This window comes from Bufo bufo, chromosome 2 (genome assembly GCF_905171765.1).
Source record: "Bufo bufo chromosome 2, aBufBuf1.1, whole genome shotgun sequence".
Classification (NCBI taxonomy): domain Eukaryota; kingdom Metazoa; phylum Chordata; class Amphibia; order Anura; family Bufonidae; genus Bufo; species Bufo bufo.
The window spans coordinates 318,607,808-318,632,019 of NC_053390.1; the positions used below are offsets into that span (position 1 = coordinate 318,607,808).

The 24,212-nt window shown below is 42.9% G+C and overlaps 1 protein-coding gene across 4 annotated transcripts in view; it reads left to right on the top strand.

Annotated features, from left to right (window-relative positions):
- Window positions 1–24,212, top strand: part of LOC120989087 (contactin-associated protein-like 4) — a 434,442-nt gene that overhangs the window by 149,790 nt on the left and 260,440 nt on the right. For all 4 annotated transcript variants that reach the window (XM_040416967.1, XM_040416966.1, XM_040416969.1 and 1 more), the window contains one exon: window positions 4,160–4,279. In XM_040416967.1, the coding sequence (XP_040272901.1) occupies window positions 4,160–4,279 (120 nt within the window). The remainder of the gene's footprint in view (window positions 1–4,159; window positions 4,280–24,212) is intronic.

Genomic DNA, 24,212 nt, shown 5'->3' on the forward strand with positions numbered 1-24,212 from the left:
CACTGTAGCAGTTTGCTCGTTCGTTATGCTACTGTGAGTTCTATCCTCATACGTGCTACCTTCATGTAGCTGAGGACATAAATCAGCCGCCTATATCTGTCTGTATCTAACTAGCTTATTTGCTACAATTTGTTTCTGCTCTGCTATTAATCTAGTTCCTATGCTGAGGCTCGATACATTTCTAAAATCTCATCAGGAGACTTCATAGACAGAACTTCTGAAAATGATATATATATCAGCAGAGTAATGCCGTGCACGCCATGTCACTCGTGCATGCGGCGTGTCCGGCACTAGAGCGGCTGTGAATCGGCCGCCGCAACCAAAGGCATCTGAACAATTGCAGCTCCTGCCCGCGTGCCGGCTGACCAATAGAGCGGCGGATGCCAAGGAGAGGGGACTGCCATCATGGCTCCTCCCCTGGCACTCATGTCGCTGTATCCATAATGAGATCACCCAGACAAGAGAAGAGTGGGTAAGTCTTCATATTGTGCATCAAGAAGAATAAAAAGAGGACCTTTTGGTGTTGGCATATAAAAGACCCAAACATTACTTGGCTATGGCACACAAATGAAATATGGTCACTGCGCCTCCTTCTGCAAGAGATGTTTATCCAGGTCCCCTCCTCTGGCTGATGGTCTAATAATCTCAATCCCTTGGTTCTTGATCAGTCCCAGTTCACCCGCATGCTGCTCCGCTATATGATGTGCAATGGCCGCATCAGACCCATTGCAAATGTCATTTAAATGTTCGCCAATACGTCTTCTGAATTCTCTCGGGGTTTTGCCAACGTATTGGCAAATACAAGCTGCTAAGTACACAAGACCCATAGATTTACAATTAATAAGGGTCTTAATTGTGTATATTCGAGATGTATGCATGCTTGTAAATGTTTTACCTGCAAGAAAGGAGTTGCAGGCAATGCATTTACCACATGAAAATGTGCCTTTCAGTGGGTGACTCAACCAATGAGATGAGCTAGGGGAAGGTTGATAAAAGCTATGGACCAGGCGATCCTTGATGTTCCTCCCCCGACGATATGTAACTGACGGAGCATCACCAACAAGGTGTACCACATCAGGATCCGCCTGGAGAATCCCCAGAAGTTGGATAAAATTTCCCTGACTGGGCCATGTGCATCATTAAAGTTTGCAATGATGTGAATGGTTTCAGACCTCTCGCTGCAGGGTCATGGATTGAGTAATGACCCTCTTTTGCAGCTTAAAGAATGTTGGTAAGCCTGGTTTAAAACTGGGATGGGATACCCACGGCACTGAAACCTTTGCTTGAGATCAGTTGCGACTGGCTGGAAATCCTCCATGGCGGAACAGTTACGCCGCAGCCTCAGATATTGTCCCTTCGGTATTCCCACGCTTAAGGGCCATGGGGTGATGACTATTCCAGCCCTATAGGTTATTGGTAGCTGTCTTTTTATGGAACAATCAATTCCCTTATAAATCGTGAGGTCCAAAAACATTGATGAAAGGACCTCGAAAGTAAAGAAGAGGCCCCAATCATTCGTGTTGAGGACACTTACAAAAGAGGCAAAGGATCCTGCATCACCTGTCCAAAAGATGAGTACATCATCAATGTACCTTAGCCAAAGCACATTTTGTTATTAAAAAGAAAGGTATTGTGCTCCACAATGAATCTTAATAGCTGGAGCATAATCTTGTTGCATGGTTGCTTGGTGCATCCAAAGGAAGGTGCCACGCTCATGCAAAAAGGAGGCCACTGTCTCACAGCCCCTCCCATGTGGGATGGAGCTGTATAGCGCCTCTACGTCAAGGCTTGCTAATATAATGTCTTGTTCCACATGAAGACCACCCATTCTTTTGATGACCTCCATGGAATCCCTGACGTAAGAGGGTATGGAGGTAACAAAAGGTCTAAGGACTTGGTGCACATAAATACTGAGATAATGAGTGAGACTGTTTGTCCCTGAGATGATTGGTCTCCCCTTAAGTGGATCAAGACCTTTATGGATCTTAGGTAGACCATAAAAGCACGCTATTTGTGGGTGCAATGGTAACAGAAATTCCATCTCTGTCTTACTAATCATTTTAGATTGAAGTGTCTTATTAACAATCTCACTCCTTACAATATATTGGAAGCAGCCTGGCTGAAAGGAGTTCTAAGAAGGATCGTTCATCTAGGATTTTGAGGCACATTTCTTCATATTGCGCCTGGTCCATGATGACCACATTCCCCCCTTTGTCGGAGGGTTTTATTATGATTGATGAATCAGTCTTCCTCCATTTCTGCATGTGTCAAATTTCTCCTCCAGAACCTCTAGAGATCTCTGCTGATCTGTGACCACTTTAATAAAAACGTCCATGGGAATGTTGTCCCTTATTGTTGGATTTTTTGTGGAAGGAGGTCTAAGATTAGTAAATGGTCCCTCTCCCAAGGTCCTATTTCTCTCCTCCCATAGATCAGCTAGTATTTGGATATCCGCCAGATCTCCTTCTAAAATGCCAAATTTGGCACATTGATGTCTGTTGTGCGTAGCAAAGAATTTCTTCCATTTGAGCTTACGCACAAACAGATAGGAGACTGAGACATGCCATAGCAACTCCCACTCTAGTTCCCATATAGCCGTGTCTCAGGATGGTCCTCCTCATGTTCATGTGGATCCACTATATTTACCTCTCCAAAGGTTGGGAGCTCAACAAGAAACTCTAGTCAGAACCTTCCTCAGAAATCTCTCCTAAAGGAAAAGGGCTTGTCACTACTAAGTAGGGTATAGTTCACCAGAGAAGGGATATAGTCAGGTCCACAAAGACCAAATGGACCTCTTGCTATTAATACCCTTAAAGATATGCTGTTATCTCGCAGGTCTTTAATAAAATAGCCTACCAATTGCAATGTTATTGATAACCTGGGTGTGTGCATAGCATATTTGGGGAAAAATTGGGTAATTTATTAGCTCACAATAAACTGGTTAACGCTCTTTCTGCTCTTGGGAAAGTTAGTTGCTTGAGCACTAAAGCTGTTGATCTTGAGGATATATTATTGAGAAATTAAATAAAGTTAAATTCATTGGCATTTTGAAGAGATATCCCTCACCTGCTCAGCAAGTACAGTGATCCCTCAAGATACAATGGCCTCAGGATACAATACTTTCACCATACAGTGGACTGTTCTGACTCATCGTAAGTTGAAACCAGACTCAACATACAATGTCTCAGCTTCAGATCCAACCAATCCAGGCCACTTCTCAGGTAAAATAGCTGTATTAGTTGCTAGTTATCAGCTATTCCTGACTGTTATATGTAAGGACTTGTTTTATCTGTCTTAGTTATCTGTTTATTTTTCTTAAATCTTTATTTTCTCTTATCCTCGGTGACATTTTGGGGCTTTGGAACCGTTTACTCAACTTACAATGGTTTCAACATACAATGGTCGTCCTGAAACCAATTAATATTGTATCTTGAGAGACCACTGTACCTGATTAAACTATTAAAAACCCTGTTACCATCCTTTTTAAACATCCAATTTCAAAATACAGCTTCACTCAGCAAACAAAAAAATATGGGGAAAAGCTATTCCATGTAAACTCCCCTCAAAAGACAAAGAGGCACTGCCTCCATCTGGAGTAGAAAAAGTTCAGTCTTCCCGGCTCCCTGCGCCGCTTCTGGTCCCCGCACCACCGCTGCTGCTTCTCCATACACACGGATAAAAACATCCGATGTCGGGGGGAGCAGCCAGTGGCTGGTGGGGATGGGGAGGAGCCTCCCTAGCATTGTGCTGTTCCCCCCACTGACACCGGATGTTTTCATCCGTGTACATGGAGAAGCAGCAGCGGCGGTGCAGGGACCAGGAGCGGCACAGGGAGTGGAGAAAGCATATTCCCACGGAGGGGACCGGCACAAGTGGGGGGGGGGCTGTTGTAGATACTGGATAACCCCTTTAACTCAGCTAAATGTAATGATCACTTTCAGTTAACAAACTGTTGTTTTATTCTGGGGAAATCCATATTCACATTAGCACTGAATTGCCCAAGCCACTTTGTGCACCCTTACTTCTCTTGCTTCATCTGCTAACTTCTCCATATCCTTTTTTATTGACAAGACCATACACTATTATTACACCTGGCCTTTTTTTTTAATGATTTTTTGTATTGTGTAATGGAGTGAAAATGCATTATTTTGTTTTTCAGCTAAATATGAACAGTCATGTGAAGCATATAAATACAAAGGAAACGCATCTGGATACTTCTACATTGATTCTGATGGGAGCGGGTCTCTTGAACCATTTCTGGTTTACTGTAATATGACAGGTAATCTATGTGGTGATCTATGTGTGGTGTATGTAGGCAAGCACAATAATGAGAGACAGATATATTCTTTGAGCGAAGTAGAAAATATTTACAATTTTTAGAGTTTAGGAATTGTTAAATAATGCAGAAACAAACTAGAAATACACAAACACTGAATGTAAGAAAATGTCTCTGTTTCTTCTTCCCTTTGGAAGCATCACTATGCATAATATTATTTAACTGTAACCTTCAAGCCTGTTCCTATTTGCAGTTTTTTCCAATGCAGTTGTACAGGCATTGAGAGACATTCCTCTCTAGTCCACAGCTAAAGGTGGAGAAGGGCTCACAGATTTTAATATTAAAAATGGTTTCTTATTTATGAGCAGAGGTATAACTGTAGAGATTGCAGATGTTGCATTTATACCTTGACCCAGAAGCCCATGGAGACCTAAAAAGTCTCTGTCACATATAAGGAATGGGCACATTAGACATTCAAGACTAAAGCAACTCTTACGTGCAAACCATGGTGCCCAAATGCAGCATGAATCCATTGTAATTAAAGAGGATCACTGTCACGGCTGTATGTGAGCAACAAGAGCATGCACAGTTAATAGAGCTACTGACCGGACCCAAACTAGGGAGGATAAAGGGTGACCCCTGTCAGACCCTCAAAGCTCTCCCTATGCTGCTAAAGCACATGCCCGGATCCAAATGGTGGAACGGGGCATGCCCACGTACCTAAGACTGATGACCACTGTAACCCCTAAAATAGTGGAAGGGGCACGGCCACCGGTGCCCTGCTCAGTATATGGAGGGAACCGTGGCCGCCTCAGATCCAGTCAGAAAATAAACAGGTACACAACAATGTCTGCACACTTAGCTGAAGGGGCTGCAGCCGCAGAGAAGACGAATCCAAAGACAGCTGGCAATATCCGGAGTGCTTGCTGCAGCAGAACACAGGTCCAGTGAAATGAAAGCTAACAAGTGAAGATACTCAAGCAAGAGCTACAACTCAAATGAGAACTATAATCCACAGCCTAGAAAGGAGGAGGGGTGATTTAAAGGTTGGGAAATCAAACGCAGGAGGAACAGCTGGAAGGACTCCTCCAAGCTCTAGTAGTGACATCATCACAGGGGTGGAGAAACAGAGCTGTGAGAACGTCTCAAAACTCTGGTAGTGACAATCACAATATGAAATATTTATCAAGTTTATATAATGGAGAAAAGTGAGCATCCACCTCTAATATATACAAATAATATTCCTTAGTCGTTGACACCTTTTAGTGGCTAACTGAAAGGATGATGACAAAATTGCAAGCTTTTGGAAATAACCAGGGCTTTTACCCAGGCACATTATACCATTACTATGTTATTTGCTACCTTCAGAACACAACTGACTTACTAAATAAACTGTCTGAAATAGATCCCCTACCAGAAGGAACTATCCTGGCTAATATGGATGTGAAATCTTTATATTCCAATATTCCACACCAGGATATATTAATAGCCTGCCAGGACTTTATGATAAACAACTACTATTCATTTTGTAAAAGCATATACCTACAGAAGACTAGGAAGGAAAATGGCACAACAATATGCAAATTTGTTTATGACCAAGCTTGAAAGTGACGTCCTATCCTTCCGCCCCATCAAGGCTTTGGTCTACTATCCTTAAATTGATGATATCATAATCATCTGGACTGAATCTGAACTACAAAAAAAACTCCATGAACACTTCATTCAGTTTAATACCACCATCAGTTTAGCATTAAACTACTGCTCAGATCTCATATGGGACATTTTCACCCCAAACACATAAAAAACTCCATCATCTATTTCAATTTGCATCAGGGATACCATCCAGAGGTGATCTCCTCTGATACAAAACGAAAAAACCATTGCGTACCTCTAGTATTCACCTACAACCCAAATCTGGAGATTCTGAGGAGGGTGGTTCAGATAATAAATCCAAGACTACAAAAAGATCAATATTTCCAGACCCCCAGTGCTATAGGCAGACCACTAGATCACTGTCCTCTTCAACAACAAGAACATTCCTGTACAACCAGACAAAATGTTAGATCTGCCCATACATAATGGCCACTGACAAGGTACAGATTCCCAATACATATCAGTTCTACAAGATCCCAGGTACCTTCCCTTGCACCACAACAAATGTGGTCTTCTTGATTATATATGCCAAATGACCTACTATGTCAGTGAAACTGGTCAAAAGCTTAGAACAAGAAAAAACTCTCATTGCCACACATTAACCCCTTGGCGACCTACGCCATACATGTATTGAGGAAGCCGACAATTTAAAGATGGCGCCTTCTCGTGCCAGAGAGAGAGAGAGAGAGAGTGCACAGGAAAGTGTCTTAAAAGCCCTCTTTTTAACACAATTTAATATGAAGTCCATCTTTTTTGGTGGCTCAGTTCCATTGTTCCATTAAAATCTGGATTTCTGACAGTTTTAGACTGTGATTGAAATAACATTTTTCATCTGAAGATTTACAGTATACACAAATACACCCTAGCCCAGTTAACAATGTTTAATAAAACTCAGGTACTGCAATAAATATGGCTGGTCTGTGTCAGTTTGAAGACACGGGGAAGAATTTATCAAACTGGTGTAAAGTAGAACTTGCTTAGTTGCCCATAGCAACCAATCAGATTCCACTTTTCATTTTCTAAAAGGAGCTGTGAAAAATGAAAGGTGGAGTCTGATTGGTTGCTATGAGCAGCACTTTGATCTTGTTGATTGATATAAATAACAGATTTTACTAATACATGTCATAGAATGTCATAATTTTTCATGATTTTGTAATCATCAACTTTATATTGTAAATGGACTAATTTTGACTGTTTTTCTCAACTTATTTTGCATTTGACTTTGAAGTGTTCTTAGAACAAAATGTGAGATGTTATTTAGTGACTAATGTTTACATTAGAAAGAACTGCATATATTATTGTGAAGTCCATATTTCACTAACTGCTTAACCCACCTTCCAACATTAAAAGACACAAGCTACATTTTATGTCACCCAAAAGAATTGAAGAACAGCTGCATGTATTTTCATCACTTACTCAGTGGCAGTATCATAAGAAAATGTTGCTGATCGTCCCACTAAATATTTAACTTTAGAGACTGAAACATATGTTTGTTTAAAGTACACAGAGAAAATAATTTACAAGCTACATCCCCTTATTCTTGCCACAAATTATTTCAGTATTAAATCTTTCTTACTTAATCACCATGTGGTAGATGTGTAAAATAATTGCAGGTTAGTCAGGTCAAAATGATGTGTTGTTGCTTATTATTGACTGCACTGCAATTGTAGACTATGGTAAAATATTGCTGTTTCATTAAAGAGGACCCATCACCTCTCCTGGCATGTCTGTTTTAGTAACTATTTGCATTCCTCATGTACGCTTATTAACAAAAATATATAATTTACCCAGATAGAAATGTCCGATTGCTGCAAACTCGGCATGCAGTTATGTCTCGGCAGGCAGATATGTAAGTGTATGTACAGATATGCACAGATTCGGTCTGAGGATCATTTGATCAGCCAACAAGCATGAGCAGCTCCCACAGTTTCATTGTCCACCAACCAGACACAGGTGACACCTTCATTACACACCCCTGTCCCTGCTAGGACTATTTCTAGGCAATTAGTAGAAGTGTCCATGACATGCCCCAATGACAGCCAGCCACCATCACCTTCATTTGCAATGGTCTCGTGAAGGAGAAACCTGGACCACCAGGTTTTTTTGTGATCCCATGATACTCAGATTCAAGTAAGAAGGCGTCCTTGTGAGTGCTTCAATTCTGACTTTTCTGTGGATTGACACACTACCCCAACTGGTAGTGAGATGATCTGGGGAGCTATCACATTCGACAGTTGGTCACTCCTAGTCGTGATACAAGGGACACGAAAAGCTCAGCGATATGTGCAGGACATCCTATGATCACATATCTTTAATCCATGGCAGGGCTTTCAGCTGACATTTGTGAGCCCATACACACCCATACAGGGCCGGCCTTTGGTGTTCAGGCGCCCTGTGCGAGCTAACCTTGTAGCGCCCCCCCCCCCCCCAAAAAAAAAAACACTGCTTGTTGCTGGCATCATGGCATAGGCTGGCTGACTATCCAACCAAGTAGTTACCAGCCCACACACCCCAAAGGCCGGTGTAATGTTATACTTCTTTACTTCGTGAGATTTCCCTACCCTCGTCACTTCCGGTCGCACCGGACATGACGTGAGGAGGTGTGCAGCGCCGCGCAGGCGCACAACGACAGGTTAGGGAAATTTCACAGCAGAGTGCGCATGCGCCAGGAGCCTCGCCGGCGGTTAGGGTAGGGAAAAACTATGGGCCACTGCGCAGGCGCAGTGATCGGATGGATGTTCTCAGCTGAACACCGGCCGACACTGCGCATGCACCGGGAGCCTCACCAGCGGTTAGGGAAGGGAAAAATTACGTACGGGCCAGTACTTTTTCCCTACCCTAACTGCTGGTGAGGCTCCCAGCGCATGTGCAGTGTCGGCCGGTGTCCAGCTGAGAAAATTAGTTTCCAATGTAGTATTAATAACTAAACAATTAAATAATAAACATATTGCATTGTCTACTTACCACCAGGACAATAAGATGATCTGGACTCTGGCTGCAGTCTGGCTCTGGTGACTCCATTGTCACTCTCTTCTTCCCCCCTCCCTCCCTCCCTTGTCACTCTCTTCCCCCCCCCCTTCCCTTGTCACTCTCATTATCCCTCCCCTCTCCATTGTCACTCTCTTCTCCCCCCCCTCCCTCCCTCCCTTGTCACTCTCTTCCCCCCCTTCCCTTGTCACTCTCATTATCCCCCCCTCTCCCTTGTCACTCTCATTATTCCCCCCCTCTCCCTTGACACTCTCATTATTCCCCCCCTTCTCCCTTGTCACTCTCATTATTCCCCCCCCCCCCTCTCCCTTGTCACTCTCATTATTCCCCCCCTCTCCCTTGTCACTCTCATTATTCCCCCCCTTCTCCCTTGTCACTCTCATTATTCCACCCCCCCTCCCTTGTCACTCTCATTATTCCCCCCCCTCTCCCTTGTCACTCTCATTATCCCCCCCTCTCCCTTGTCACTCTCATTATTCCACCCCCCCTCCCTTGTAACTCTCATTATCCCCCCCTTGTCACTCTCATTATTTCCCCTCCCTCCCCCCTTGTCACTCTCATTATTCCCCCCCCTTGTCACTCTCATTATTCCCCCCCCCCCTTGTCACTCTCATTATTTCCCCCCCTCCCCCCTTGTCACTCTCATTATTCCCCCCCCCTCACCCTTGTCACTCTCATTATTTACTCCCCCCCTCCCCCTTTTCACTCTCATTATTTCCTCCCCCCTCCCCCCTTGTCACTCTCATTCTACTCCCACCTCCACCTCTAGTGTAGCGTGGCCGAGCTCTGTTCGATCCGCGGTACAGGAGCATTTGTTTCCTGTACCCGGCCGGACTGACAGGAAGTGCACACTAAGTGAGCACTTCCTGTCAGTCCGGCCTGGTACAGGAAACAAATGCTCCTGTACCGCGGATCGAACAGAGTTTGGCCACGCTACATTAACAGCACACAGCAGGCGCAGGCAGGATTCTTTAGAGCGGCAAGCGCTCAGCCTCAGCCGCTCAGGCGGCACAGCATGAGGGGCGCCGCCGGGCGCCCGAACTTTTATAAGCAACTTTCTTTTCTTTTTTTAACCGCAACGGGCGCCGGGCGCCCCCTGCTAAATACAGGGGAGGGGGAGATCGAGGGGGCAGCCCGCCCCGAGGGAGAACACAAGTGCCACCTCGCCTGCCGCATATTACATTGCGAGCTGTCGGCCGCCCGGCGCCCCTGTCGGCCCCCGGCGCCGGCACACCCCAAAGGCCGGCCCTGCACCCATACACAGCAAGGGTTTCCCAATAATGTGTCTACCAGATTGCAACATTTCCTTGGCCTGCCTGGTCATATTTATTGCCAATCAAGCATTTATGAGACCAGCTGGGACGCCAGCTTTGGCAACCTATGAGTATGCAGGATCTACAGGCCCAGGCAATTAATGCAGGATCTACAGGCCTACAGGCCCAGGCAATTAATAGGCAAATTTGCAACAAGACATCATTCGGAGCCTGCAGGCCTCCATGACTGCATTTCTAACCATATCTCATCTTGTATCCAGACTAGAGATGGCCCAACAAGGTAATTAAATCTTATTTCAATTGTACAGTTTTTGATAATAAACGTATCCCTTACCGCTTGTATCGTACTCAGTTACATATACCGTATAATCATTCCAGTCAAACATATAAAATTTTATTCAATTTTAACAAATCATTCCTGGTGCATTATTTGTTTTGTGATTGAGTGTACTAACAATTCTTGAACATCTATTCTTGTGTCTTTCCTATATTATGCCGGCTTGAAGTTATGAATGAATTACTAACAGTTTTCGATGAAGGTCCAGATAGATGTTACAAGTTGGGGAAGGGGGGGGGGTATGAGTAGGTGCTAAAACAGAAATGTCAGGAGAGGTTACAGGTCCTCTTTCAGGTACATACTAAATCAGTCAATATCTAATTACTATACGTAGATCTAGTAAATGTGTACTACAGTTATCTAGAATAACAGTATTGAAATGCTATTTAGTAAATTTAATGACATTGGTAATATCACTCAAACTATCAAGCCAAATATATATTGTAATTAAAATGGAGTGTAATTCCAGTAAAAAATTACTTAATAAAAAAAACAACTTTACATTGAAAAAATAAAAAATTATGCCGTTTTTATATCATTGCGCAATGTTGATTTATAAAGAATTTCGCTTCAAACCTCAGCTGTTTGTGCTGCAGACTTTTTCTTCCTCCTAATTCACCATTAGGAACTTGTTATTGTCTGCCACGTTGCAGATATAGTGGCGTTGAAGCTCAGTCACTAGTCACTGTTTCTACAAGCATATTTGCTCTTATTACACTTGCTACTCCTTTCCCGTCCTCTCTCACATGGCCGTAAATATATGTGGTCACCTCCTTCCTATACAGTTGAGAGGGGCTGTGTTCTTGAATAATTGCTGATACTGCAGTAATAACAGGACTTTGTTAGCTATCAAGTTACTTCTGACAGCTTGACTGGTTAATTAAATTATCCAAATTATTTTAGTTATCGCTCTCTCGATTGAAAAGAACTATAGGTCATTTGCAGGAGCCTCGGAGGAGCAGGAGTGAAGGATGGGAGTGGTAGTGGTGTTAGCTGTTTCCATCAATTACACTGGCATTCCTCACACCGTTGATTACTCCCTAGGGCCATGCAGTGAAAGGAGGGGGCACCCTTTCATCCTCAGAACACACCTTGATGTTGGGGCTCCTGCCTGATGATAATCAAGGTGCATATGATGTTGAGTGTTTGTATGGGCGCAAGGCAGGGCATAAAGAATGCTGCCACTTCCATCTATAACCATACTGGGAATATAGAACATAAAATACCATTAACTAACATGACAAGCTTTAAATAGCAAAAAAAATGAAAGTATTTCTGCTTTGTGTTATTGCACATATATGGAAAACAGTGAAATTGCTACATTTGAACATATTTGCTGCTCAACAATATTGACAATAATGTTAATATTGATATAATTTATGTGGTGTTATTGGAGATTATACTGGTAGTTTAATACAACTGATGCTAAATAAATGCCCTTATCTACTAATACTGCAAAAGCATTAACAAATTCTGATGAAGCACTGCACACAATTGGTCATTATTGCTCAAATTAGTCCTTATGAAAAATAGGGTTCACAACTTAATTTCCCTATCTGTTGACATTTTAACTAATGTTAAACTTAAGTATATTTTCATATTTTAGGTTTACTATAAATATTTGATATTTTTAAAACTTTCCATATTCATATACAGTACAGACCAAAAGTTTGGACACACCTTCTCATTCAAAGAGTTTTCTTTATTTGACTATGACATGACTATGAAAATTGTAGATTCACACTGAAGGCATCAAAACTATGAATTAACACATGTAGAATTATATACATAACAAACAAGTGTGAAACAACTGAAAACATGTCATATTCTAGGTTCTTCAAAGTAGCCACCTTTTGCTTTGATTACTGCTTTGCACACTCTTGGCATTCTCTTGATGAGCTTCAAGAGGTAGTCCCCTGAAATGGTTTTCACTTCACAGGTGTGCCCTGTCAGGTTTAATAAGTGGAATTTCTTGCCTTATAAATGGGGTTGGGATCATCAGTTGCGTTGAGGAGAAGTCAGGTGGATACACAGCTGATAGTCCTACTGAATAGACTGTTAGAATTTGTATTATGGCAAGAAAAAAGCAGCTAAGTAAAGAAAAACGAGTGGCCATCATTACTTTAAGAAATGAAGGTCAGTCAGTCAGCCGAAAAATTGGGAAAACTTTGAAAGTAAGGGCTATTTGACCATGAAGGAGAGTGATGTGGTGCTGCGCCAGATGACTTGGCCTCCACAGTCACAGGACCTGAACCCAATCGAGATTGTTTGGGGTGAGCTGGACCGCAGAGTGAAGGCAAAAGGGCCAACAAGTGCTAAGCATCTCTGGGAACTACTTCAAGACTGTTGGAAGACCATTTCAGGGGACTACCTCTTGAAGCTCATCAAGAGAATGCCAAGAGTGTGCAAAGCAGTAATCAAAGCAAAAGGTGGCTACTTTGAAGAACCTAGAATATGACATATTTTCAGTTGTTTCACACTTGTTTGTTATGTATATAATTCCACATGTGTTAATTCATAGTTTTGATGCCTTCATAGTCATGAAAATAAAGAAAACTCTTTGAATGAGAAGGTGTGTCCAAACTTTTGGTCTGTACTGTACATTATACTAGCGAATTGATTTCTGTTAAATTTGGCCATCTTTGTCCCTCGAATGAATGTCACTATCATCACATTTATCAGTATTGAAGAAAAAATGGGAATGTTCTTTCAATGTGATTTACTCACAGAAATAGCTTTTTAACCCCTTAAGGACCCTGCCATTTTTCCGGAGCCGGCCATTTTTTGCAAATCTGACATGTGTCAACTTTAAAACGCTTTTACTTATCCAGGCCATTCTGAGATTGTTTTCTCGTCACATATTGTAATTCATGGCAGTGGTAAAATTGAGTAAAAAAATAAAAATGTTTATTTATAAAAAAATTAGCAAATTTCCAAATTTCAATTTCTCTACTTTTATAATACAGGGTGGGCCATTTATATGGATCCACCTTAATAAAATGGGAATGGTTGGTGATATTAACTTCCTGTTTGTGGCACATTAGTATATGTGAGGGGGGAAACTTTTCAAGATGGGTGGTGACCATGGTGGCCATTTTGAAGTCGGCCATTTTGAATCCAACTTTTGTTTTTTCAATAGAAAGAGGGTCATGTGACACATCAAACTTATTGGGAATTTCACAAGAAAAACAATGGTGTGCTTGGTTTTAACGTAACTTTATTCTTTCATGAGTTATTTACAAGTTTCGGACCACAGATTTTTCTGGACTGCTTTTTTTTACACCATGTCCCATTTGAAGCCCCCCTAATGCACCCCTAGAGTAGAAACTCCAAAAAAGTGACCAAATTTTAAAAACTACACCTCTCAAGGTATACAAAACTGATTTTACAAACTTTGTTAGCCCTTTAGGTGTTCCACAAGAATTAATGGAAAATAAAGATGAAATTTCAGAATTTCACTTTTTTGGCAGATTTTCCATTTGAATCCATTTTTTCCAGTTTAAGTTCCAATATTTATTGCCCGGATTCTGTAGTTTACAGAAACACCCCATATGTGGACATAAACTGCTGTATGGGCAAACGGCAGGGCGCAGAAGGAAAGGAATGCCATACAGTTTTTGGATGGCAGATTTTGCTGGACTGGTTTTTTGACACCATTTCCCATTTGAAGCCCCCCTGATGCACACCTGGAGTAGAAACTCCCAAAAAGTGACCCCATTGTGGATACTACGAGATAAGGTGACAGTTTTGTTGGTACTATTTTAGGGTACATATGATTTCTGTTTGCTCTATATTACACTTTTTGTGAGGCTAGGTAACAAGAAATAGCTGTTTTGGCACTGTTTTTATTTTTTGTTATTTACAACATTCATCTGACAGGTTAGATCATGTGGTATTTTTATAGAGCAGGTTGTCACGGACACGACAATACAAAAAAATGCAATACACCGTTTTAATTTTTATTTTTTTACGGTATTCACCTGAGGGGTTAGGTCATGTGATATTTTTATAGAGCAGGTTATTATGGATGCGACGATACCTAATATGTCTACTTTTTTTAAATCATGTTTTAGTGTCTCCATAGTCTGAGAGCCATAGTTTTTTCAGTTTTTGGGCAATTATCGTAGGTAGGGTATGATTTTTGCGGGATGAGATGACAGTTTGATTGCCACTATTTTCCAGTGCATATGACTTTTTAATCGCTTGCTATTACACTTTTTGTGATGTAAGCTGACAAAAAATGGCTTTTTTTTACACCTTTTTTATTAAAATAATTTTACGGTGTTCATCTGAGTGGTTAGTTCTTGTGATATTTTTATAGAGCAGGTTATTATGGACGTGGAGATACCTAATATGTCTACTTTTTTTATTTATGAAAGTTTTACACAATGATTTCTTTTTTTAAACAAAAGAAATCATGTTTTAGTGTCTCCATAGTCTGAGAGCCCGTGTAAGTGATTGTCACATTTAGGCCACAAATACGGCCATTCGTTTACTGCGGTTGAAATAAACTGTGTGTTCATATGCTGCTCATTTTGAATTTAACTTACATAGAATACAGTCACATTTAGGCCACAAATACGGCCATTTGTTTAGTGCGGTTGAAATAAACTGTGTGTTCATATACTGATCATCTTTGATTACACGTGCATAGGTGACAGTCACATTTAGGCCACAAATATGGCCATTCGTTTACTGCTGTTGAAATAAACCGTGTGTTCAGATACTGCTCATTTTGAATTTAATGTACATAGAATACAGTCACATTTAGGCCACAAATACGGCCATTCGTTTTCTCCGGTTGAAATAAACCGTGTGTTCCTCCTTCACCGCCACTTCCACCTACACCATCACGTCAACCTACACCGCCACATCCACCCATCCACTGCCTCCTCAACCTCCGAATCCTAGATCCAGATTGTTATTTTTTATTTTTCTGTATTTTATGTTATTTTAAGTCATTTCCCTATCCACATTTGTTTGCAGAACAGTTGCCATGCTCTTAAGCACATTTTGAAGCCTTTTGCAGCCCTCTAGCCCTTTCCAGGACTATTTTAGAGCCATTTTAGTGCCCAAAAGTTCGGGTCCCCATTGACTTCAATGGGGTTCGGGTTCGTGGTCAAGTTCGGGTTAAGTTCGGGTCCCGAACCCGAACTTTTTTTTCAAGTTCGGCCGAACCTGCCGAACCCGAACATCTAGGTGTCCGCTCAACTAAATTTTTGGGCGATTATCGTAGGTAGGGTATGATTTTTGCGGGATGAGATGATGGTTGGATTGGCACTATTTTGGGGTGCGTACGACTTTTTAATCGCTTGCTATTACACTTTTTGTGATGTAAGGTGACAAAATATGGCATTTTTTTGTGGGATGAGGTGATGGTTAGATTGGTACTGTTTTGGCGGGCATACTCCTTTTTGATCTCTTGGTGTTGTACTTTTAGTGATGTAAGGTGACAAAAAAATGGTTTATTTAGCACAGTTTATATTTTATTTTTTACGGTGTTCATCTGAGGGGTTAGGTCATGTGATAAGTTTATAGAGACGGTCGATACGGACGCGGAGATACCTAATACGTGTACTTTTCTTATTTTCCCTATTTTTTACCATTTTTTTACTTTATTTGTGGAAAATGACGTTGTTTTTTATTTTTTACATTCAACTTTTTTTTGGGATGGGGAAACTTTATTTTTTCAACTTTTTTTTTCACTTTATTTTTTGTCCCACTTTGGGACTTCAACTTTTGGGGGTCTGATCCCCTTTACAATGCATTCCAATACTTCTATATTGGAATCCATTGACTGTATGAGTAATACAGTGTGTATTACTCATACAGCTTCCTGCCTGTGAGATTCAGGGGGCTGGATCTCACAGGCTCTCCACCGGAAGGCAGCCCCGATGCCTAAGGAAGGCATTGCGCTGCCTTCCATGCCATTGGGTCCCCGTCACAGCAGCACGGGGACCCGTTGGCAGCGCCGATCCCCGGCCGACATCGCACATGCCGTGGTCAGCGCATGCAGCAGGGGTCCGGCTATCTGTGACTGCCAGACCCCTGAAGCTGATCGGGTGGGCACAGCTCCTGCACTCGCCCGATCCCCATGAAGATCATGGGTCTTTAAGTCCCGCAAAGAAATGATGTACATGTACGTCATGGGTCCTTAAGGAGTTAAAAGAATTGTTTTTTTTGAGTGCCAATGTGACAACAAGATGTTTATAGGAGCTAATTGGTAGTCATCATATAGTTACTTCTAGAGATGACAGAATTTTTTGAAATTTGTTTTAGGTTCAATTTTAACAAATTGCTTGGAAGATTAAATTTGAGACAAATAAATTTGACCCAAATTGAAAGTGCTCAGATTTTCCTGAAAAGTTCTGTATGACTATATTCTAGTGTCTCTTAGGACTTTATGCATCTCTCAAGCATTAGAAATCTTAAAGTGATAGCGACATATGGCTATAGGTAAAAACATGGTTGTAGGTGGAAGCAAGGCCCACCTTTTTAATAATGCACTGTAGTGTTGAATTAATTAGTATTTTTAAAATTTTAAAAGGTACAAAATTATCCCTTTTTGAGGAAGATGTTTGCTAGGGTTTATGAACACAGTAGTATCAGAATATGCAATGACTTGTTCTGAGTCAGTGGTCCAAAAAATATTCCTTACTGGAGGCAGATTCCTGCCAGTGTTTATACACACACACTAGTTTCTGAAGAAGCAATGGCTTGTTCTTAACATGCAGCCCAAAAATTATCCCTTAATTATGGCAGAAGTATGTTTTGGTTTGAAAATTCTCCCTTTTTCCCGATCAGCAGCAATACAATATGAAACATAACAGATAAGGCAGGAGATGTGTGGCTGTGTATATACTAGCAACAGCAGTAGTAGTGGCAGGGCAGCAGGAGGCAGGAGATGTGCTGCTGTGTAGGGTTAGTCAGCATCAGTTGGATGTGTCTTGAAAATCCTCATAGATTCATGCCAGATTCATTTTCATAAATGTAATGTTTTCTACATTTGTGGAGGACACTTTTGTCCACTTTTGCAATGATGCCACCAGCCACATTGAATCTCTGTACAAAGATTGGACAGGATAGTATACCAATAGCAAACTGGGCCACTTCCGTCCACTGTTGCAATCTGCCTTCCCAGAAACCTATGGGGTCACAGAACAGGGTATTTGACAGAGAAAAGAAACAGTTCACGTATGACTGACTGTGGTTGTTCAAGCGGTTTGTAATTGTTTGCTCAGGTTTGCCGCGGCACTTGAAAAAAACTGTTCTATCATGTTCAGCAAATTGTATTGGCTGCTGCTGATGTTGTGACTTCTGCTACATGTTGTAGCTATAGTGCCAGCAGAAATGGTGGGAGAGATGTGATTCATTGGGGGTGGTGGAGAGGGTCCTCCTGGTCCGACACATATTGTATCAGCAGCATCACCTGTTTTTGAGCTGACCACAATAGAGGCAGATCTGGCTCTTGCAGTTTCTTTGGATGTTTTGATTATATGTTATCTCTGCTCTTTATTGCCACCACCCTCCTCCTTTGATGTCACCACCTTCTCATAACCCTGGTCTGCTTTCCAGGTCCTGTAAAGTACAGAATCACCATAGCTATTATTCCCCCTGCTACTTTTCTCACACTGTGTTAGGCCATGGGCTCCTTGCCACTTTTTAAACATAAACAAATAAATAAATTTTAATAATATACTCTGATTGTGACACTGCAATATACTTCCATTCAGATTTGGATCACTTATTATTAAATTAGGAAACTTTGAAACAGTTTATCTATGGGAAAAAAATGTAGTCTGACACAAAAATATATGCTGATCAGGATAATTCCACTAGTCTGGCTTGGTACACATTATTAAATGAGGAAGTTTTGCAGTAGGCTTCTTTTACTGAGAATTCCGAGAACCAGGAATAAAAAAAGGCTTGACAAAGCTTAGGTGTGTAAAGGTTTACTAAACTATGATAAAATACATAAAGTGGACGAGGTCTGTAGCAAAAATTTACACTGACCATGATACTGCAAAATTGAAGAAAATTTGCCACTGCCTTTTTAAAAAAAAAAAAATCCACAATTGGACAGAAATATATGCTGACCGCGACTTTGTAAATTAAAAAAAAAAATATGAAGAAACTTTGCAGCAGCTTTTTGGGGAAAAATGTGCAGTTGGGCAATGTCCACTGCAACTATGATGCTTAGAAAATTGACAGACAGTACATGCAGCCAAGCAAACACAGGACTGTCAATGAATGTGTAACCCTGTAAAGTTACACCGGCTGCGTTATCTGAAATGCCCAGTAGATGGACTCAGTATGCTGTTAATAAGACATTGAGCATTTATCACATGACTGGCTGAAAGGAGTCACATGGTTAGTGACATCATCGCAGGTCCTAAAACGACGTGGGCTGCACAGCTCAAAAGAGGAAGGTCCTGGAAAAGTTTCTGGAAGCTACGATTTGCTCAGCCAGAGAGAGGACATGGGTCTGGCATTGAGAGACTGCAGCACAGAGATAGAACTTGAACAAGAGAACTTACTTCACCCAAGATCACACCTGCTGAGAGAGGGACCGCTGGCAAAGACAAGCACTGAGTCCAGACGTCTGGTGAATCCAGTGAAAGGAGATTGCTGCGGACTGGCCTGGTAAATGGTGTTGTGAGGGTAAGTCAAACCTCTCCCTGTATCACCACAGGGCACCTGTCTCCTCACCACAATAAAGACTCTGAGGTCCAGTGACAGACATTACACAGCTCAGGCTGCTTCAGTGACCCTGCGGAGCAAGAGCTTATAAGGGCCCCAACTCACCTATGTGCACCAACGGCCATTAGGGCGAAGATAGGGGGTGGGACGCAGGTGTGCTAGTGGGTGGGTGAGGAAGAATCCACATTACCCTGTTATTTGTGTTACGCTATTGTATTTTCCTATGTATGTTGGTTCATTTTGTTACGCACTATATAAAGTTAATTCTAGTTAGGCTGTGTCAGTCTCATTTGCACCAAGTATGTTCCCAGTGGAGCCTCACATCCCTACCCCGGATGTTCCACTGGGTGGAGGCACTGCCGCAGACATGTACCCCAACTCCCAGATAGCGGAGGCTCAGGATCCGCCTGTCAGGCATAGTGAGTTAACTAGGGTTAGGGACCCCATAGACACTAGGGGGCGCCACCAAAACCCCGTTACATATGGAGGCACTGCTGAGATCAATTGGGGTACAACCAGTGAGAATAGATTAAATCCTCAGGCCACTCCCTCCTTTGCAAAAGAGTGGGCCCAGCAAAGAAATGTACCATTGCAGCAAGCTGTGATGTTATGCAGAGTCCCATCCTGCTGTGAGATGAATCACGTCATCTTGTGTATAGAACTTCGATTGGGAATAGAAATGGCGACCGTCAGGGATATCCTGCAGGATTCTGAAGGCCAAACTTACATGTTAATATATTGTCATACGGACTTGGGAGACCATGAGATGCCTACCAACATTCATTTATATGGAGCCCCGGATGAAGGATGCTCTTTAGTGTACGCTCTACTTGAGAAGAAAGAAAGGGTCTCGCTGCAACAACCCTTTAAATTAGAACAGAGAGATTATGTCACAGAAAATTATTCTAAGCTCCTGACTCCCATCTCCAGAAAGGCCGGAGCCATTCCTAAACAAGCTGCTCATCCTCCTAGAGAACGGGGGATGATTACTCCTAAAGCAGAATTTCATCCAGCTACAGCATTACTGAAACCAGACAACCCTGAAGTCCGCACCCCGCCTACAGGAGGTAGTGATGTATCGGACATACTCCAGAAACTCTCAGAAGCCATAGTGACGGCAAACCACACCCATAGTTACCGCAAACTAAAGGTGTTTTCTGGGAATCAGCCTGTTCCTTCAGGAGAAGAGCCTTTTGAGGTCTGGAAGGATAATGCTATGCAGTTGTTGGAGGAATGGTCTTGTACGGATACCATAAAGAAACAGCGGTTGGTGGAGAGTCTTCGTTTTCCCGCTACAGACATGATAAGACTGTACAAGGGAGTAAATGGGCAAGCTACTGTGCACGACTATCTACAAGTTTTGCAGGATGCTTATGGGAAATCAGAAGATTTGGATGATCTGCTGGTTAAGTTCCTAGCCACTAAGCAGAAGGAGCATGAAAAAGCCACTGACTATATCAACCGGTTACAGCTATCGCTTGGAAAGTTATTCCATAAAGGAGCAGTTCCTGCCTCTGAGTTGGATGCTCGGCTATCTAAGCAAATTCAGAGAGGTGGCTTAATCAATAATCCAATTATGATTCTGCTGAGAGCCAAGTTGGATGATAAAGTCCTGCCTTATTCCACCTTAATAAATACAGCCAGGAGATTGGAAGACCAGATGTGTCCACCCCTACAGAAGGAGAAAGAGGATACAGAACTGTCAGCTCTTAGGAAGAAGGTGGCTGAATTGGAGTTCTTATGCAAGTCACCACCAGAGAGAGCAGATCCTCCCCCTGGAAGTGGGGGGCAACACAGGAAGACTCAGAAAAAAACTGTTTCCTGAGGATTCACCCCGCCGAGGGGATTGCTTTAAATGTGGAAAGTCAGGGCATTTTCAGCGGGAGTGCCCTGCGAACTCCATGGAGGTGGATGTGGAGGTGCTGACAACCGAGCTTGAGGAGACTCAAATGACCAGGTCTTACAAGCGAAGGAAGACCCGGCCTACATATGGGTTATCTGTAGGAGCCAAGATTGGGCCTAAATCTTTGATACACGTGCAAGTAGAAGGAATTCAGGCTTCAGCATTGCTAGATACAGGTTCTCAAGTCACCATTATCTACCGGGACTTCTATGAACGTCATTTGAAACACATTCCTATGGAACCTGCAGGAGAGTTTCAGCTATGGGGCGTTGGTTCTCAAGCTCAACCTGTGGAAGGATGCATAAAAGTGACCATAACTATTCCCCAGTTAAACACTGGGATAATATGTCCTATGGAGCTGGAAGCTTTAATATGCCCTGCAGCCAGGAAAGTGTGTGCCCCAATAATATTGGGCACTAATGCAAAGATGGTACAGGATGTATTCAAGGCCTATCTGACAGAAGTGGGAGATGTCTCCTTAGACCGACTGATGGAGGTCAGCCCTGTCCTAGGGAAAGAGTGTAGACGACTAGCCCTTGAAACAAAACCAGGGTCGTGCCACTATTCAGGAACAGAACCTGCATTTGTAAAGCCTGGTGAGACCAAAACCTTACGAGCCATAGCCTCAATGCACCATGAAATGTTGGGAGGAACTGGACAATACCTTATAGAGTCTCTGCCTGAAGAGGATCAGAAGAAAGGGTGGACTCTCATACCTGAGGTAAAAGATTGGCGGAAAAGGTGGTGTCGGAGCTTTCCTGTGATGGTACAGAATTTAACCCCCACGGAAATCCGGATTGATCGTCATCAGAAGATTGGTGTGATACACCTTTTGGATCAAGTTTCGTCCATCATGTCTGTGAGTGCAGAACAGAAGGATCATGTGAAAGCACCTTTAGATTTTGATCTAGAAGATTCTCCTCTACCACAGGAGTGGAAAGACAGCCTTCGTTCAAAACTGGTCACCCGAGAGGGAGTGTTTTCCAGAGCAGAGATGGACGTGGGGTGTTCTAAGAGTGCCACCCATACTATAAGACTTGCTGATTCTACTCCTTTCAGAGAAAGGTCAAGAAGAATACCCCCTCGAGATGTGGAAGATGTCCGGGACATACTCCAGCAGATGGAAGGAGCAGGCATCATCACAGAGTCTCGGAGCCCCTATGCCTCACCTATTGTGGTAGTGAGAAAAAAGAATGGTTCAGTTCGGCTATGTGTGGACTACCGTACTTTGAACAAGAGGACTGTGCCAGATCAGTACACTTTGCCCCGGATAGAGGATCTTCTGAACGCCCTATCTGGCAGCCAGTGGTTCAGTGTGCTTGACTTGAGGTCTGGATATTATCAGGTACCCATGAAGAAGGAGGATCAGGAAAAGACAGCTTTCATCTGCCCTTTGGGGTTTTTCCAGTTTACCAGAATGCCACAGGGAGTCACAGGAGCTCCTGCTACTTTTCAGAGGCTGATGGAGAAAACTGTGGGGGATATGAATCCCAAAGAGTGTCTAGTGTATCTAGATGACCTAATTGTTTTCGGGAAGACACCAGAGGAGCATGAACAAAGATTGCTAAAGGTGTTGGATCGACTTCAAGCTGAAGGCCTGAAGCTATCAGTGGACAAATGCCGATTTGCCCAGAACTCTGTCACTTATGTGGGGCATATAGTCTCCGCTGAAGGAGTAGCCACAGATCCTGCTAAAATTGAAGCAGTGTTGAATTGGCCAAGACCAGATAACATCAGTGAGTTGCGGTCCTTTCTCGGATTCTGTGGTTACTACCGAAGGTTTGTGAAAGACTACTCAAAGATTGCTCGAGAGTTACATGACCTACTGAAGATTACCTCTGACGTAACGGGTGCTAAGGCACCATCTCCTAAAGACCCCTTTGGAGAGAAATGGACTTCAGGATGTGAAGATGCCTTTCTGACATTGAAGAAGAGACTTACAGAAGCTCCTGTTTTAGCCTATGCAGACCCTGAGAAACCATATATCCTCCATGTGGATGCCAGTATGGAAGGTCTAGGGGGTGTACTGCACCAAAGTTATCCAGAAGGATTGAGGCCGGTGGCTTACATAAGTAGAAGCCTTACAGGTGCAGAGAAGAACTATCCAGTCCATAAATTGGAATTTCTGGCACTCAAGTGGGCCATCGTGGATAAGCTACATGACTATTTGTATGGAGCAACATTCGAAGTAAGGACTGACAACAATCCACTTACCTACATTCAGACTACAGCTAAGCTGGATGCCACAGGACATAGGTGGTTGGCTGCCTTATCAAGCTACAGTTTCAGCCTGAAGTACAAGCCTGGGCCCAAGAATGTCAGCGCAGATGCCCTGTCCCGCAGACCTAGACTCCCTCCTCACCAAGAAGAAGAGGAGTGGGAAGAGATCCCTGGGCCGGGGGTAGGAGCCTTTTGTCAGATGTATGTGGTGGCCGAGAGTCAAGAAGAGTTTGCCGAGCTAAGGGGGATAGACTCCATTAGCCACTCTCCAGAAGCCGTGCCTGAGGTGTTCCATGCTCCAGTCATGCTTCAACAGTGGTCCAGTATAACCACAGAAGACAAGAAGAAGGCTCAAGCGCAGGACTGGTATATTGGGATAGTTATCAGAGCAATAAAGACTAAGAATCCTAAATTGCTGACTTCTCTACCTGTGAGTCAAAGAGAATTATACCGAAGAGAATGGAGCCGACTACATCTTGAAGATGGAGTACTCTATAGGGTCGTGAAGTATCATGATCACCCTGACAGAAAACAATTGGTACTACCCCACAGATACCGTGGCATGGTCCTGAGAGCTCTCCACGATCAACATGGGCATCTCGGGGTGGACAAGACCTATGGCCTAGTACAAGATCGGTTCTATTGGCCTCGCATGAGGGAACATGTCGAGCAACATGTAAAGACATGCAGGAGGTGTATCCAGAGGAAGACCCTGCCTGTGAGAGCTGCCCCTATGGGTCATCTGAAAAGTACGGGACCCATGGATCTTGTGTGCATGGACTATCTCGGCATTGAGAGCGATACAGCGGGAATTGGAAATGTGCTGGTGGTAACGGACCATTTCACCAGATATGCTCAAGC